The sequence below is a fragment of the Rhynchophorus ferrugineus genome, unplaced genomic scaffold (genome assembly GCF_030347505.1).
Source record: "Rhynchophorus ferrugineus isolate W39M unplaced genomic scaffold, kcgeb_rfMv2 rfM2, whole genome shotgun sequence".
In the NCBI taxonomy this organism is placed as follows: Eukaryota; Metazoa; Arthropoda; class Insecta; order Coleoptera; family Curculionidae; genus Rhynchophorus; species Rhynchophorus ferrugineus.
In genome coordinates, this window is record NW_027472581.1 from 53,456,689 (window position 1) to 53,472,663 (window position 15,975).

Sequence of the window (15,975 nt, forward strand, 5' to 3'; positions counted from 1 at the left end):
ATATATAATATATAATATATAATATATAATATATAATATATAATATATAATATATAAGATATAATATATAATATATAATATATAAGATATAATATATAATATATAATATGTAATATATAATAAATAATATATAATATATAATATATAATATATAATATATAATATATAATATATAATATATAATATATAATATATAATATATAATATATAATATATAATATATAATATATAATATATAATATATAATGTATAATGTATAATATATAATATATAATATATAATATATAATATATAATATATAATAAATAATATATAATATAAAAAATTTAAAAAATCATTTGCGACTCTATATTTCTATTTTTGTGATTATATATAGGCGTGCTTCCAATAAATATTAATAAAAGATGTGTTTTATATATAAATAATGTGTTTACCGGAAACTGGTGGGATTGCGAAATTGAATCATCTGCATTATAAAATTAGGCAGTTACTGAATAAATTGCTTTTCATACATTGATACAGAGACATTTAGATGTCCAGTACTTTGTTCCAAGAAGTGATAAAATTAACTATATATTTTGAACCAGTTTTTTACCAAAAAGGTATGTGTTTTTAGATTTTCATTGCTGTGTAACTCCGACAGAAATTCACAACATTGTTTTGATTTTTATATTAGTGTATACCCGTAAATTATTTTCTTTTTCTGAAAAGGTATAAAATAAACATTTTAAATACATTTAAATAATAAATACTTATTTTTAAATTCGTATTTAATTATTAATTATTAAAAGTGATTAGTTAACTTTTAAATTTTATTACATTTGAAATTTAATTGCTTATATTATTTTGAAATCCTTAATATATATATATACATATGCACATAGAAATAACTTATTAAATAATATAAGTTAATATAAATTAAATAATTTAATAAAATTAAATAAGTATATTCAGTCATTGACATGGTAATTTTTTCTCCTTTTGTATTTTTCTAATCTATTTCTAAAATACAAAATTAACCTAAAAATGACATCTAACCACAACTAAAACCGTGGTACGAAAGGCGTGGTAGAAAAGGACTCGAGTTTTGAAAACTGCCCGGTTAAATTAGAAGAAGTGCGCATGTGCACTCCTAGCCAATATAAACTAGTTAGACATGGATGGCGAGGTCTTTTACTGTCGTCTCATAATCACTACCTCCTACCTCCGCAACATCTTCGGATGTAGCGCATGCTCACTCTCCTGCATAGAATAAACCACAGAGAAGAATAAACTATATTGTCTTCCTTTTCTAATGGCGGTCCATTCTTTTCGAGTCGATCGGTATAGTCGATCAAGTCAAAAGAACAAAATAATCTAGGATATTTAGATTTTGTGTTACTTTAATAATTCTATAGTAATAATAATTAAATTGTTGTGTTATTGGTAGTCTAACACGCATTGGTTTTAAAATATGGAAGTATAAGTGCAGAATATAAGGTTAAATTATTAAAAGTTATAAAATCCAAACAGCATCAATTTTATTTACAGTGGGAATTTTAGCTGCGAAATTTATAACACATCATTTTCAATGACCTAGAATAGATATCAACATAAAAATATAAAACTATCAACGACACACTAATGATCTAATGACAAGGAACATCTAATTAACAGGATACAATGCATTATTATTTAAGAGTATATGTAAATAAATTATTGTTATGTAAAAATAATGCTCGACTGAGATGTCTTTCAGTTTTAAACTACGATCATCCATTCGTTTTAGGTCAGTAAATGTGCAATATGTTAATCGAAAGCTCGAGGTAGTCAATTTATTAATGGGGTTTCTGGATCAAGAATAGTAGCGATAATATTTGGAGGTTTTTAGGAAAATTTTACTGATTTCTATAACTATATTGGCTGTGTTTGATCTAAACGATTTCGGTGTTTTTTATGATAACGTTTATTAAATGGTTCTTGTTAATTGTTCAAAAATGGTGTTTTATAAAAATAGAAAGGCATATAGAAATTATTTTTATTATTCCATTTATTTAATAATTTTGTTATTTCAAAAATGTTCAATGTTTATTTCCCTTCTTACATATAGTTTTAACGTTAAGTCAATTATTTATCATATTTGTGTATTTTTATTTATAAAAAACAATGATGGTATGTAACATGATGTCTATATAAAAATAGAACGGCTGGACATATATTAATTTTATTTTTATTATTTCGTTTTATTCAATACTTTTTTAAATAAAATGAGTTTTTTCCAACATTTTACAATTTTTATTTACCTCCTGAACCTATTTACCTGCTTAATATATTCTACATTAAATCTAATAATCACGATTAAAAAAATATACAGCCGAACATAGAACCTCGAAGTCTGTTAAAAAAATAAGTAAATAAAGCTGCATATAGGCATGCGCCAAATTCCAATTATTCTGCATTAAAATTAAATGAAGCCAATATGCGCATGCGCCAAAACCGAATATGTGGAGTAATGTATCCTTATTTTGTACCACCCAAGTTCAGTTCCATCAAATGGTGAATTTTTTCTTCTAGTTTTCTCTTCCAGTAGTCTCTTTTTAATTCCCATTTATTATTTATTAAATCTCCATATATTATGTTCTACTTATTATTTTATATTTATTAATGTTCACTTAATATATTCTATTCACTATTGTCCATTTATTATTCTTCACTTATTATTCCCTATCTATTAATTCCTCTATTCTCTTGTCTCTTTTTCATTCTTTTGTTGTTCTCTATTCATTGTCCTCTACTTATTTATTGATTTATTCATTTATCGTTTTCATTTATTTTATTCTACTCTATTTTATTATTTCTTCAAAATCCCAAAGGGCTGTGACTGCGAGGTGACAATCAATGTTGACGCCATAGTACGGGTGTGACGATCACGGGGCCCTAGTTGTGTGCCGTCTGGTAGCGTCCCCTATGTGTTCTATGTTATTTTCTCTCTCATAAACTACGGATTTACATAATTTGGAGAACAAAATTACGGTGCAGGAACCTCAGTACCGGTTGAGGCCAGGGGTGGTCGCGCAAGCCCCGCTCGACTGTTAGCCGTCGATTGGGCAGCACGGTAGGGAACCAGGCCGGGATGCAGATAACAACTACTGGTACCCAAAATAATGGTCTAAAGAGGCCCAGGAAAGAGAATGAATTACCGAATAGGCATACGTAAGATGAATATGACAAATATTTTATTATATCATCCGAGGGTAATCTACTGACAAGTTTATCGCCATTTATTATACATAGAGAATTACTGTCAGCGGTGGGAAAAGTACAATCAGTAAAAAAATTTAGAAATGGAACAATACTGGTTACAGTGTCAAATTTTAGACAGTCATAGAGAGTGCTGAAACTAAAGAAATTTCACAGTATACAGGTAACAGTTACCCCACCTAATACACTAAATTTCTGCAAAAGAGTTATATCGAGCAGAGAGCTATCTGTGTGTACAGACGAGGAGATACTGGAGAATTTAGCATCACGGAAAGTAACATCGGTAAAGCGCATCGTCTCGAAGAAAAATGGAGAGATCGTTGCAACCAATAGCTACATTCTAACATTTAGAAAGGATCACATCCATGGAAAAATCAAGGCAGGTTACAAGTCTGAAAGTTAGACAATATATCCCAAACCCCATGAGTTGTTATCAAAGTTAGAGATTCGGTCACATGTCCATGAATTATACTTATGCTCCTACCAGTCCCTCTTGTGGGAAAAACACACATGGAGAAGTAGAATATTCCCCACCGCCTCACTGTGTTAACTGCGGACAGGAGCACTTCCCAAGATACATGGGATACCCTGTATTCAAGGAGGAACTTTTAATACAGAAAGTAAATACTCATGAAAAGGTGTCATACTTCGTGGCTAGGAATTTAGCTAGACAGCAGTTGGGGAATACTCAAATGAATTTTACCAACGCTGTTAAAAAAACTTGTCACCACCGCGACTCATTGCAACATAGAAAAACAAGAAATGAAGGAAACATCTAGATCATCAACATCCACTTCCACACGGGATGTTCATCAATTGCGAATAAAACCTCCACTGAAAACACCTCGGTTTCAACAAGAGGGCTACAGGCTCCTCCATATTCACACCAAAAACGCTCCCCAGACCGGGTTTGCTTCGGGTGGGGAGATCGGTCCCTTTCCCGCCATCCTCCTACCCTCCATCCCCATTCATCCCTATCTCAGTCCCAGAGAAGGGGAGAAGCTCTTTCAAGTCTGTCCAATAAGAGTAAAGAGAGGCAGACCGTTTCCGAAAACTATCGGAATTCAACGCCTGGCTCGTCGAGTAGCTCATCACCACCAAGCAAGAAGAACAACAGTGGTAACTCTAAAGACCACACTAAATTAAGCTCAAGGCATAGATCAGGCAGTGATATGGAAATAGAAACCTCTACACAATAATTAAAATGACCATTATAGTGCAATGGAATATTATTGGCCTTAAAAGAAAACAGGAAGAGCTTTGTATTGTCATGGGACTTGCAATAAGCCATCGATTATGCTCCTACAGGAAGCTAACTTTCACCTACCGACTCTTTTCAAGTGCGAGGCTCTAAGATAATAAGAAAAGACAGGACAAATAGTGTACGTTCATCTGGAGGCGTAGCTATTTTAATCTGCACAGAAATACACGAAGAAAAGATTAACATAATAACAGAGCTTGAAGCAGTAGCTGTCAGAGCAAATTTATCTGGCAGAAATGTTTCATTGTGTAGTTTGTATCTGTCTCCCTCCGCGAGCATTCAAAAAAAGTATAGAAGCTCTCGTCTCACAATTGCCAAATCCCAAACTCATCATGGGGGACCTCAATGTTCATGCACCTGAGTGGATCTGATCTTAGATGAGATGTATTTAGTTACAATCAAAATTATGAATGAAGGATCACCTATATTTGTATCTGCTTTATCGGGCACATTGTCACACTTGGACTTAAGCCTTTACTCTTCCTCATTGGCTGGACAGGCGAGATGGACAACTGTGGCTGATATGCACGAGAGCGACCACTTTCCCACTTTGGTGAACTCACTGACACACCTGGCATATTACCTACAGCGACTGGACTTAATATTAGAGTTATTGATTGGGATCAATATAGATCGTTGATTGAAACCACCCCACTCGCAAAAATTTAGACACAATCGTAAAAGAATTCACCGATTCTATTATCAATGCAGCTAGAAGATCTACTCCTATTAACACTACAAAAATAAACAAATTACCGGTACCATGGTGGAATAAAGACTGTGCTAGGGTGATAAAGGATAGCAAAAGGGCTCTTAACAGATTCAAATTAAGCCGAACGTCCGAACTCTTTTAAAATTATAAAAGATTAAAGGCAATTGCGAGAAGAACTATTCGGCAAGCAAAATTAAGCTCTTATAGAAAATTTACAAGTAGCTTTACCCCGCAAACCTCATCATATACTATATGGAGGAAAGTATGCATACTAAAAGGAACTCCACAATGTAAAATACGAGTAATGGTTGATGGAAGTCGACGTATTGAAGACCCCTGTGAGATGACTGAAATATTTGCAGCACACTATCATTCCATTAAACAAACATAAGGAGAAAAAGATGAACGGCAATGGTGGGATAAGCAAAAACGCACATGATTTTTTGAATACTCCATTCACAATTGAAGAGCTTACTAAGCTTTGCTTTACTTTGCTTCCCATTAATCAAAAACCTAACTCAATCGCAACATTTCCATTTGCTTAATATCTACAATAAAGTTTGGATGAGGGGACATTTGCCTTTGTCGTGGGAGCACTCGCTATTAACCCTATATATCAGCCAGGTAAACCACGGCATTCAGTATCCAGCTACGGGCCTATTGCATTAACCAGTCACCTATGTAAAGTACTTGAGCGCATGGTCTGTCATAGGTTGATATATGTGATTGAAAAGCAGAGACTACTAAATAATCACCAGAAAAGCTTCATTAGAGAATACTCTACACTTGATCACTTGAGCGGGTTTCAGGAGGACCTTTGTGAGGCCTTTAATACGTCACAACATGTGACTACAGTATTTCTTGACTTAGAAAAGGCCTTTGACTCCATCATTGTTGATAGCATCCTGAAACAACTATCTAACTGGGAAATAGGGCGCAGAATGTTCGACTTCACTGCATCCTTCTTGAATAACAGAAGCTTCCGAGTCAGCGTTAATGGAGTAATATCTACAACATATCACCAAACCAACGGTGTACCTCAGGGCTCATGTATTAGCCCATTATTATTCAAAATTGCTATTAACTACATTAACGAAGTCATTCCCACTTATATCAACGTTCGAATCTATGCAGATGATATGGTTATCTACCACAAACATACTAATCATAAGTACAGCCAATACATATTACAGAATTGCCTCGATGAACTGCCTGCGAGGGCCGGACGGAGTGGTTTGAAATTCTCAAGAGAGAAGTTAGTGTTCATTTTTGTAGACGGAGGAGGTGTTCGCGAATAACAACATTAGTGATGGAGGGTAAGAACCTGATAAACAAACCAGAACACAAATTCCTTGGTTTGCTGTTCGATCACAAGCTCAACTGGCTCCCACACATAAATTATCTCAAAAATAAATGTTTGGCAGACATAGGTCTACTGAAGACCCTTCCCAACATCTATTGGGGAGCACACAGGACATCGTTGAGCAATATATATCAGGCGCTGATAAGAAGTAAATTGGATTATGGAAGCCAGTTTTATATTACAGCGCCACATTCATACGTGAAGAAATTGGATCCCATACAAAACACCGCTATGAGAATCATACTGGAAGCATTCCGCACTAGTCCGGTTGAAAGTTTGCAGTGCGAGGCAGAGATTTCATCACTCGAATGACGGCGAGAGCTCCTGCTACTAAACTATGCAAGCTCCTTCAAATTCCGTCCAGAATTGGACCCGTTCAATACCTTTTTTCTACCTAAGACAAACTAGACTAATATAAGGAAAAGGCACTTAAGCCTTCATTAATCCAGAAGATATGTAAACGATTAATGATTGTGATCCCAGATGAAAAATGTAGAATCACTAATATACCACCATGGCAGTTCTCAAGAATATAAATAGACCTCTGGAAGGTTCTGAATAAGGAAACAAATAGTCCTTCTACAATAAAAAGCTTCTTTAGACAGATGATCGAAGAGAACTATTCAAATCATTTTATCACAGATGGTTCAAAACGTGAGAACATTGTGGGTGATGCTTATACGTCTAGTATTCTCGAGAGACACTTTTGGCTTCCATCATTGACTAGCAGTTTCACCGCGGAGCTGATGGCTATATATATGGCCCTATCTGCCTTGGAAGAATCACGGATTAGAGAATCCATACTAGTACTATCGTATTCTATGAGTTCCCTAGAGAGTTTAAGATCGGCAAGGACAGTCCACCCTCTGGTCACATACATCAGCGAGATACAGACAAAGTTACAATTTAAGGCTGCAGGAATAACATACCTCTGGGTTCCCTCCCATAAAGGAATATCTGGAAATGAAAGAGCCGATCAACTGGCAAGTAGGAAAGAGGAGTCGATCAAGTTAAACGAACTGTTCAGCAAAAAAGATGCCAAAGTCTATATGAAGGACGCTAATCAAATAAGCAATTGATCCAATTAAAAGGGGACTTTCTCATAAAAAACAATAAATTATGGGAAGTCAAGAGGATCTTTTATCAATCTATAGACCATAATAACATCACTAGACACAAGTCAATTGTCCTCGCACGACTGCGTATGGGGCACTGTAAACTGACACATGAATATTTGTTGAAGGGACAGAGCCCGCCCTTATGTGATTTGTGCCAGATTCAACTTAGCGTCAGACACGTAGATTCAGCGCAACTGAATCTGCTGATTCACTATCTAAAGACCATAGACCTACTTCAACACTTTTATTTTGCTTATTACATTTATTTATTACTTTTATTGTATATATTCTACTGTTTATAATCTGCTGTGTAGTATTGTAAGCTGTTAATGTTCATATAATGTATTGTAATTCACCCTAAATAGTCCAAGAGGCTGACGGGTTTAAATAAACAAATAAATAAATAAATATTTCTTCGAATAGTCGTATATTTCCATAATTCTTATATTATTTTAAATGAACGATAATAGTTTCATAGTTGCAACTGCAAATATAAATTATAACTATTTTATAAGCTAGAAACTAACGCCAAAGTTGCCAAAGTTACTGATCTACGGATAACTTGAAACATAGATAAACGTCACCGAAAGTGTTTTTTGCTGGTTCTCGGTGGCAGCGTATCTATCTCCGTTGTACTTATAGGGCCATCCATCATAACTGGAGTTGGAGAACCGAGCGCACAATAGTAACAGTTCTGTTTATATATTTATTTATTTGAAAAAATTAGATTATTCCTATCGCGGTCTACTAACTTTAGTGTCAGGATCTCACGCGTTAGCCCCCTTGATCTCATTGCATGTACATTATAGTTGGTGTTAGGGTATAGCTGGTACGTCTTGCGTTACCTTACCGTCGTACCATGTGCTCATTTCATACTTCATCCTAGCATAGTTTATCATTGTTATTAATTATTGTCTGTTTTATAATGATTGTCTGTCAATGTTATTTACTACTATGGACTATGATTATTGTTAATCATCCTGGTTATTCCATTATTGTTATTGTCTTTTATTGGGTTTATCAATACCATCCATTAACAGAATTTGTTGGTACATTTATTTACCGATACTTAATATTATTTGTCAGTATTATGACCCACCAGCATAATTTATTACCCGTAAATTTATCTGTCAGTATTTTAACTGTTATTACACTTATATTTTAATATTACCTGACATTAGAAATATCTGTCCTAATAATCACCAGTCTCTGTTATATTTCAAGTATAATTTTATTTCATACTGTTCATTGAACATTGATTGATCAGGTACGTTTTCATTGTGATTTCAGAACTCACCTGACCATCTCGACATCAAGATATCGCACGCTCATTTATGTTTTGTTTATTATGCCATTTATTGTGTTATTTATATCATTTATTTTGATCTCTGTTTTCATTTATTTAAAATGTTAAATTGTTTATAATTGTTTTATTAAATATAATCTTTATTTCACGCATTGGGTTTTAGAATAACCATACATTCCTTATGTTATTATTGTAAAGAATTACAATGAAAATGAAAGATGACAAACTTAAAAATAGTTAAAAGTAGTGACATTTAATTTTTTGTCTTAAAATAATATTTCTTAGAATATAAGAAAAAGATATATACTCAACAGTATTCGAAAAATATCCATTTCCATGTTTATCACATTTGCGTTGATAAATTATAAAATGCATACTCTGTAAATTTAAAATACTTCATAAAATCTAGCTGTGTATAAAAGTGCAGATAGTGCAAAAATAACAAACGCTTAGAACACACTATTGAACTAACAGTGACGCGAAAAGTATTTTATTCTCTAAAGGAATTTAGTTTTATTTGTGTTTTTTTGTAGATTTTTATCAAAAAAGTAAGTTGCCTTAGATTTTTAAAGTTTATTATAGACCAATAGAATTTTTTAAAATTTTATATATTTAAAAAAAACTTAATTTTTACTTTAAAGCTTTACACTCTATATACAGTTTTTCGATGTTGGTTGCATGGGACAATGTTGAAATGCAGGGAAACTAGTTATCAGCCCAGATATTAATGAAATTAGTCTTTATGCTACTCCCTGTACGCCTTTATATATGACATCTATAATGACATGGATTGTAGTGGTCTAATCTTCAATAACGAGGCCGTTGAATTTAATATCATATTGAATATTACTAGTATATACCTATGACTTTGATCAAATTTAGATGAAAAAGCCAAGCAACATCGTGTTATATCGTATGATCTTAGTAACTAAATCACGTCATATCAGCGTGAGATTACCACGCCCTTAAACAATTTATGCAGAATATCCATAATGGCGATAATACGTTTTGAACATTCGGCTAGCCCAAATTCCGTACCAAATAGAAACTTTTAGTGGATACAATAACGAACCTCGTCTTTCCCTATATGGCAGTTATCCTTGTTTAGTTGTGTATCTTGTTTTGGTCATTTGACATCGGTGGTTAATTAACATATCCGCTACATCTGGTGGTTTATGTTTATTAACCTTCACGCCTGCTAACATTCGAACAATATATCTACATAAGCCTAGAGAAATACTGGAATGTTTAATTGTATGCTGTTGTGGACGCCAGGTAGGCGTCATTAATACATAACTACAATACATAACTGGCGGGCGCAATATTGGCACCAAACGCATCGATTTACTTGAAAGGTTCGACAAATGAAAATAATCTGACAACATCAATGCACCTTTATCGAAAACCGTATATATGGTACGAATGTAATAGTTGATATGCTATAATACACGTGTGTCTTCTTTTTTCAATGATAATCAGTTTAATAAATAATAATATTAACAAAATAAAAATCTTAAAACATTAGCTAGATTTAGATAAAATGTTTTAATTCAAATAATTTAATAGCTGTAATGTCATTTGAAATTGTATCTTAGATATTATCAATTTGTGCGTTATGTTATAAAGAAATAGAGAGAAAACTCAATAGGAGTTTCTGGCGAAAAGTTTTGCTTTGTCCAACATCCAGATGGGGTTATACCGACCATTCAAGTATATTGATTGGCCAATTAGGTTGGTTCTTTTTGGTTCTTTGATAAAATTTGTTGCGCAGGTGTAGCACGTGGCAGCCCTGACGTCACGTTTATTTGACCATTAAATTTTAAATAAACAGACAATTTAATTACTGAAATAAATTTATTAAATAAAATTCAATGAATGAAATAAATATCATGTGTAAAAATAAATATATTTATAAAATATAAATATTATAAACAAGGAACTTTGTAACAAATGAAAATTACTTCTTCAGTCTTTTCCCTTTTCCATATTTGTTTAGTGCCTTCAATTTAATCTATTAGAGATATATCAGAGTCCTGTCTTTTTGTTTTCTTATTCCGAAAGTATACTTTGCCTTTCCCTATTAAAATTCTATTTACCCAAAAGTATATAGCGCAATTTATTTGTAATATTATATCTGGAAAATCATTATATAGTGTACAATAAAATTTTTTTAATTTAACATTTTTTAAATATATTTGATATACATATGCTATATTATCGACAAGTCAAGGCGATATCTCCGATATTACCACGACTTGTTTGTTCGTATAGGAACATCTGGAATTGAAGTTATAGAGTCATTCCCCGTTAGTTAGTATAGAATGTAAATTATATAAAGATCCTTTATGTTTAACCTCTTCACAATTTCCTAAAAACGAATGAGATGACAAAAATTAACTTTTGTTGAGCGCTTCAAATTATTTCTCAACCATACTAGCCGAAGGATGTATATTATTCAATCCATGAACTCTAATAGATCCAAAATAAATTCCAAAATATCTTGATTAAGTAGCCTTAAACCAATATATTTATTCGGATAATTGATTTTTTTTCTTGAAACGAAATGAACCCATCAAGCTTGTTATTAAATTGATGATACTTTAATAAATTTGGTCTTACTTGAGCAATAAATTTTACACCAAAATTCCTCATGTATTGAAAATCGGCTAATCCTCTTTTAATAGATTTTCATTCGGGAGCTATTATTTTATTGGAGTTCCAACTATTGATCCAAGAATAAAATTATATAACCATTTGCATAACTTCTTTCGGAAGGGGATTAATTTATAGAATAAAAAAATAAATATTTGATATTTATATATATATATATATATATATATATATATATATATATATATATATATTAACAAACTTACCTCAACTTACAACAAAACATGCTGTAAAAATCATAAATTATTTGATAAACCATTTGATTTCTTTCTTAACGCAATCGGTCTGGGATTTTTAACATTATCAACAATTTTTTAATGATATATACTTATTATATATACTAAAAAACTAATAATTTTATCTCTAAATTCCTTATGCCAGGCATACTGAAAATGGCGCCTTAAATAAATTAAAAAATGTACCTTAGAAGCGAAATGAGCCAATCAGATCCCATCGGCCCTTAGTATGGCGATTAAAGCAAGTAATAAATTAAACCTAGCGATATCTATATGTTGGACGTCGCGAAAGATTTTTCCAAAATTTCTCATAGAGTTAAATATCTGTTTATCTGTGGGTTAAACCTAATTATTAACCAATGTATTAGTTGTCAATTATTTTTTGTCATGTCAGAACATTTTTTTGATACTTCCAGATTATTCAGGCTTCACAATACATACTTATTATACTTAATCCACAATACTTTTTCGTTTTACGTTCATTCTTTCATTTTCTATTTTTATACAAAATTATTATTATACAAATTATTAGGGTTATGCATACACAAGTTACTTATTATACAGCTGATTTATTTTGATCTTTTAATGTTTTATTTGAACACCATAGTAGATGTAAGAAGTATGAAATATTCAAATTAATGAAATTAGACATATTTTTTGTATTAGCGAAAAATATTTGTTTTAGGTAAATATGAAACTATGGAGAGAATGGCTTCTGATAATGTTTTTTATTAGCAGCGCATCCTCAATATGTAAAAAAGTTATACTAGCAGATAAGGAAATAATCGAATGTAATCCATTTTGCCGCAACATAAGAGATTATGCTATGGCATATTTTTGTGAAAGTACATCTTTAGATGACCTAATGGCAGAATTCACACACGCTGCTGCAGAATATAGAGGTGACGATATTGTTGAATATAACATTTCTTTATATATAACTGATACACTAATAAATGTTCTTGGTTTAAAGGCTTATAAAGGACCTCCTCTGTACCACTTGTCTTTACACAATACCAGCACAAAAAAACTCTTAGCCGGTTATTTTAATAATTTAGCTAGTTTAAAGGTATTAGATATAACAAACAATCAGATAGACACCATTATTGAAGGATCCCTTAGCGCATTGCCATCTTTACAGATACTGAATTTGTCCTATAATTCCATCAGTTCAATCTTTCCACATAGTTTTACAGGACTATCAGAACTTAACAATTTGAATATCAGCCATAATAAAATTGTATACATAGATGGTAGTGCGTTTTCAACTGTACTTAAATTAAAATACCTCGATTTATCGCATAACAGCATAAATACTCTAGGCGAAAGCCTTAATAATAACAATTTATTACATCTTGATTTGTCATACAATCAATTTGAAGAATTTCCATTTAACAGAAATAATTCGGTAAAACCATCTCGCCCTAAATCATTAGAATCACTCAACATAGGACACAATTTAATTAAGAATTTATCATCTGAAAATCTCAAAAACATGACCTCACTTGGCGTTTTAAACTTGAGCAATAATAATTTAACTTTTCTACCTAGAGCATTATTTATAAGCTCATTTAATTTGAAACAACTAGATATATCATCAAATCGAATATTTTCAATAAGTTTGGGTCTGTTTAGTTCTCTTCAACAATTGGAGTTTTTAGACTTATCTAATAATAATATGTCTTTAAATTTAAATGCCATTTTGTTGCTTAGAAAGTTGAAAATTTTGAAATTAAATGGTAACAATGTAAGAAATTTTAATATAAGACTCTTATCTGCAAGTTTAATCTATTTAGAGGAATTTTCTTTGAATGATGATATGTTTTCATGTAAAGATCTAGTTACTGTATTACTGGAATTAACTGCCAAAAATATTAGTGTCATTCACGGGAATAACACAGAAACTGATAACATTCTTGGCATATCATGTTTTGATACTCCTGATGCTAATAATGAAGTTATCTCTGTTGACAGAGACAACAAAGTGGAAAAGACGTCAGCAAGTAGTTTGGAACGTTTCCTCAATATTGATTTTCAAAATACGACTTTCTATAAGTTTTTCGAAAATTTTCACTTACCATCATACCAGGATCTTCCTTTTGTTCAATATCCGAACAATAACCTTTCAAGAGCAAGTTTTTATAAACTCATGGAAAGTTTTCGAACCAGCAAAAATATATCATTTGACTTAGCAAACGTAACCAACAATCTGTTACAAAATATTGATAGGTTAAACCCGGAGAATTGCAGTCTGTCTCATTCGGACTTTCATATGGTATTTGATGGAATCAAATCACTGCAACAGTTATTGGAAAGTATCGGCAAGGATATAAAGGAGGTAGCTATTATAAACGATAACTTATCTAAATTGCTTATTTCACAAAATATAACCGGTGGTTACCTTTCCAAATATTTTGAAAGATACAATAGAAATGATATACCTTCATCATCGAAATTTAGTGGTGTTATTAATGAAAAAATTTATTATGAGTCAACTATACGTAAAAATATTATTACTACGAATGTATTACTTTGTTTTATTTTTATTACTATTTTGGTGTTTGTATTAATTGTTGTCTATCGTCAAAATATTATTACCTTTTCCAATCGACAAAACCTTGAACTTGTTTAAAACTGTATGTATCTTATACTAAGCCATATGTATATACATAATTATTATTGTTTAGATATGTATTTTAATATAGCATAAACCTATTATACATTTACTTATCTATATTTTGATTATAAATAAAATATTATGTAATATTTGTCGCCTTTTTTAAATTTCCTAAATAATATAAATTTAAAAATATTTTTTGTAAAGACAAATCAAAAAAGTGTGGTTTTATTAATAGTTTTCAATAATCCATAATAAATAAATCAATAATAATCATAAAATTAAACCGCTTATTAGTTTACTTAAAGTCAACAACTCAGAAGTAAAGAAATATTTCATAGCTTATAAAGCGATATTGTTAGATATATAAATAATTGGGTGGATGCGCCTACATGTGACGTCCTTATGTGTATATGGTTGCATAAGTAGATATTAAAGTAGTTTCCTGTAAATTAATGAACGCTACGGCGCATGCTCATATTAAAGGCATCCGGGCAGGATGAAGATCCCGTGGTCTTGATTCATTCTGTGTTGTGGCTTTGACCGAGTTGTTTGTAGGAATAAATAGAGAGCGATTCAGTTGAATCCAGTGTTTTAATTTGCCAAACACCTTCACCAAATCAATTCTACAAAATCGGTTCTAACAAATCAGAAGTGGGATAAAGGACAACACGTTCGCAGTGATTACAAGTAGTGTTTAGTGTGTAAACATCGCAAACTAGAATCCATGAGACGAACAAGATAATACAAAGGAATATTACTAACACACTATTACGAATACGCCATAAATACGAAAATAACGTAATGTAAACAAACATGGGCGCATACACAAGCCACAAAATGACGCCGAAATGGATGAAACGTAAACAAAGGATGCAGATTTGAAGTTAAAACATTCCAATTACACTGCAGCATGAAAAGGGAAATTTCCTTAAATTCTGAAAAAGAAATGGTGAATAAAAATTCGGCGTAGAGAATTGGTTCTATGTAAGAGGCGACGAAAATTTATTCAAGGGTGGACAATGGCACGGGAGCGGATCTGGTAATTTAATTTTTTTAATCTATTTTTTTACAAGCGACAACAGTACGTTTTCTAGTTCAAATGACGTACTTTCCATTTATCACCGGGAGTAGATACATTTGAAAATTATATTTTTTCTGATTCACCTGTTTTTCCACAAGGGTTCCTACGCAAATGGATAGACATGACAATGACGTATACCAGCAAGTCGGCATGATGTGGAACAGCGAATTAGCTGTCTACATAGAGAGCAACAACCTATGATACAACAACTCGCAACTAGCAAGCCACAGACATAGTGAACTACACCAGTTCGCTATAGTACTGAGACAAGACCAGGTACACCAACAAGATTGACTCCACCTAGCAGTCCTGCGCAATGAGAAACAGCAATGGGTACGTCAACAGAACCGGTGTCAACTAGGCCTGCA

General features: G+C 32.0%; 1 protein-coding gene across 2 annotated transcripts; it reads left to right on the plus strand.

Moving 5' to 3' along the window:
- The first annotated feature begins 486 nt into the window (after positions 1–486).
- Positions 487–14,672, plus strand: LOC143190107 (uncharacterized). Of its 2 annotated transcripts, none has more exons than XM_076394208.1 (2): positions 487–602; positions 12,592–14,672. In XM_076394208.1, the coding sequence occupies exon 2, from the start codon at positions 12,598–12,600 to the stop codon at positions 14,536–14,538; it is 1,941 nt and encodes a 646-aa protein (XP_076250323.1). In that variant the 5' UTR covers positions 487–602; positions 12,592–12,597; the 3' UTR covers positions 14,539–14,672. The 2 variants fall into 2 exon arrangements, with proteins under 2 accessions (XP_076250323.1, XP_076250324.1); XM_076394209.1 differs by lacking the exon at positions 487–602 and adding an exon at positions 9,417–9,548.
- The last annotated feature ends 1,303 nt before the right edge of the window (positions 14,673–15,975 follow it).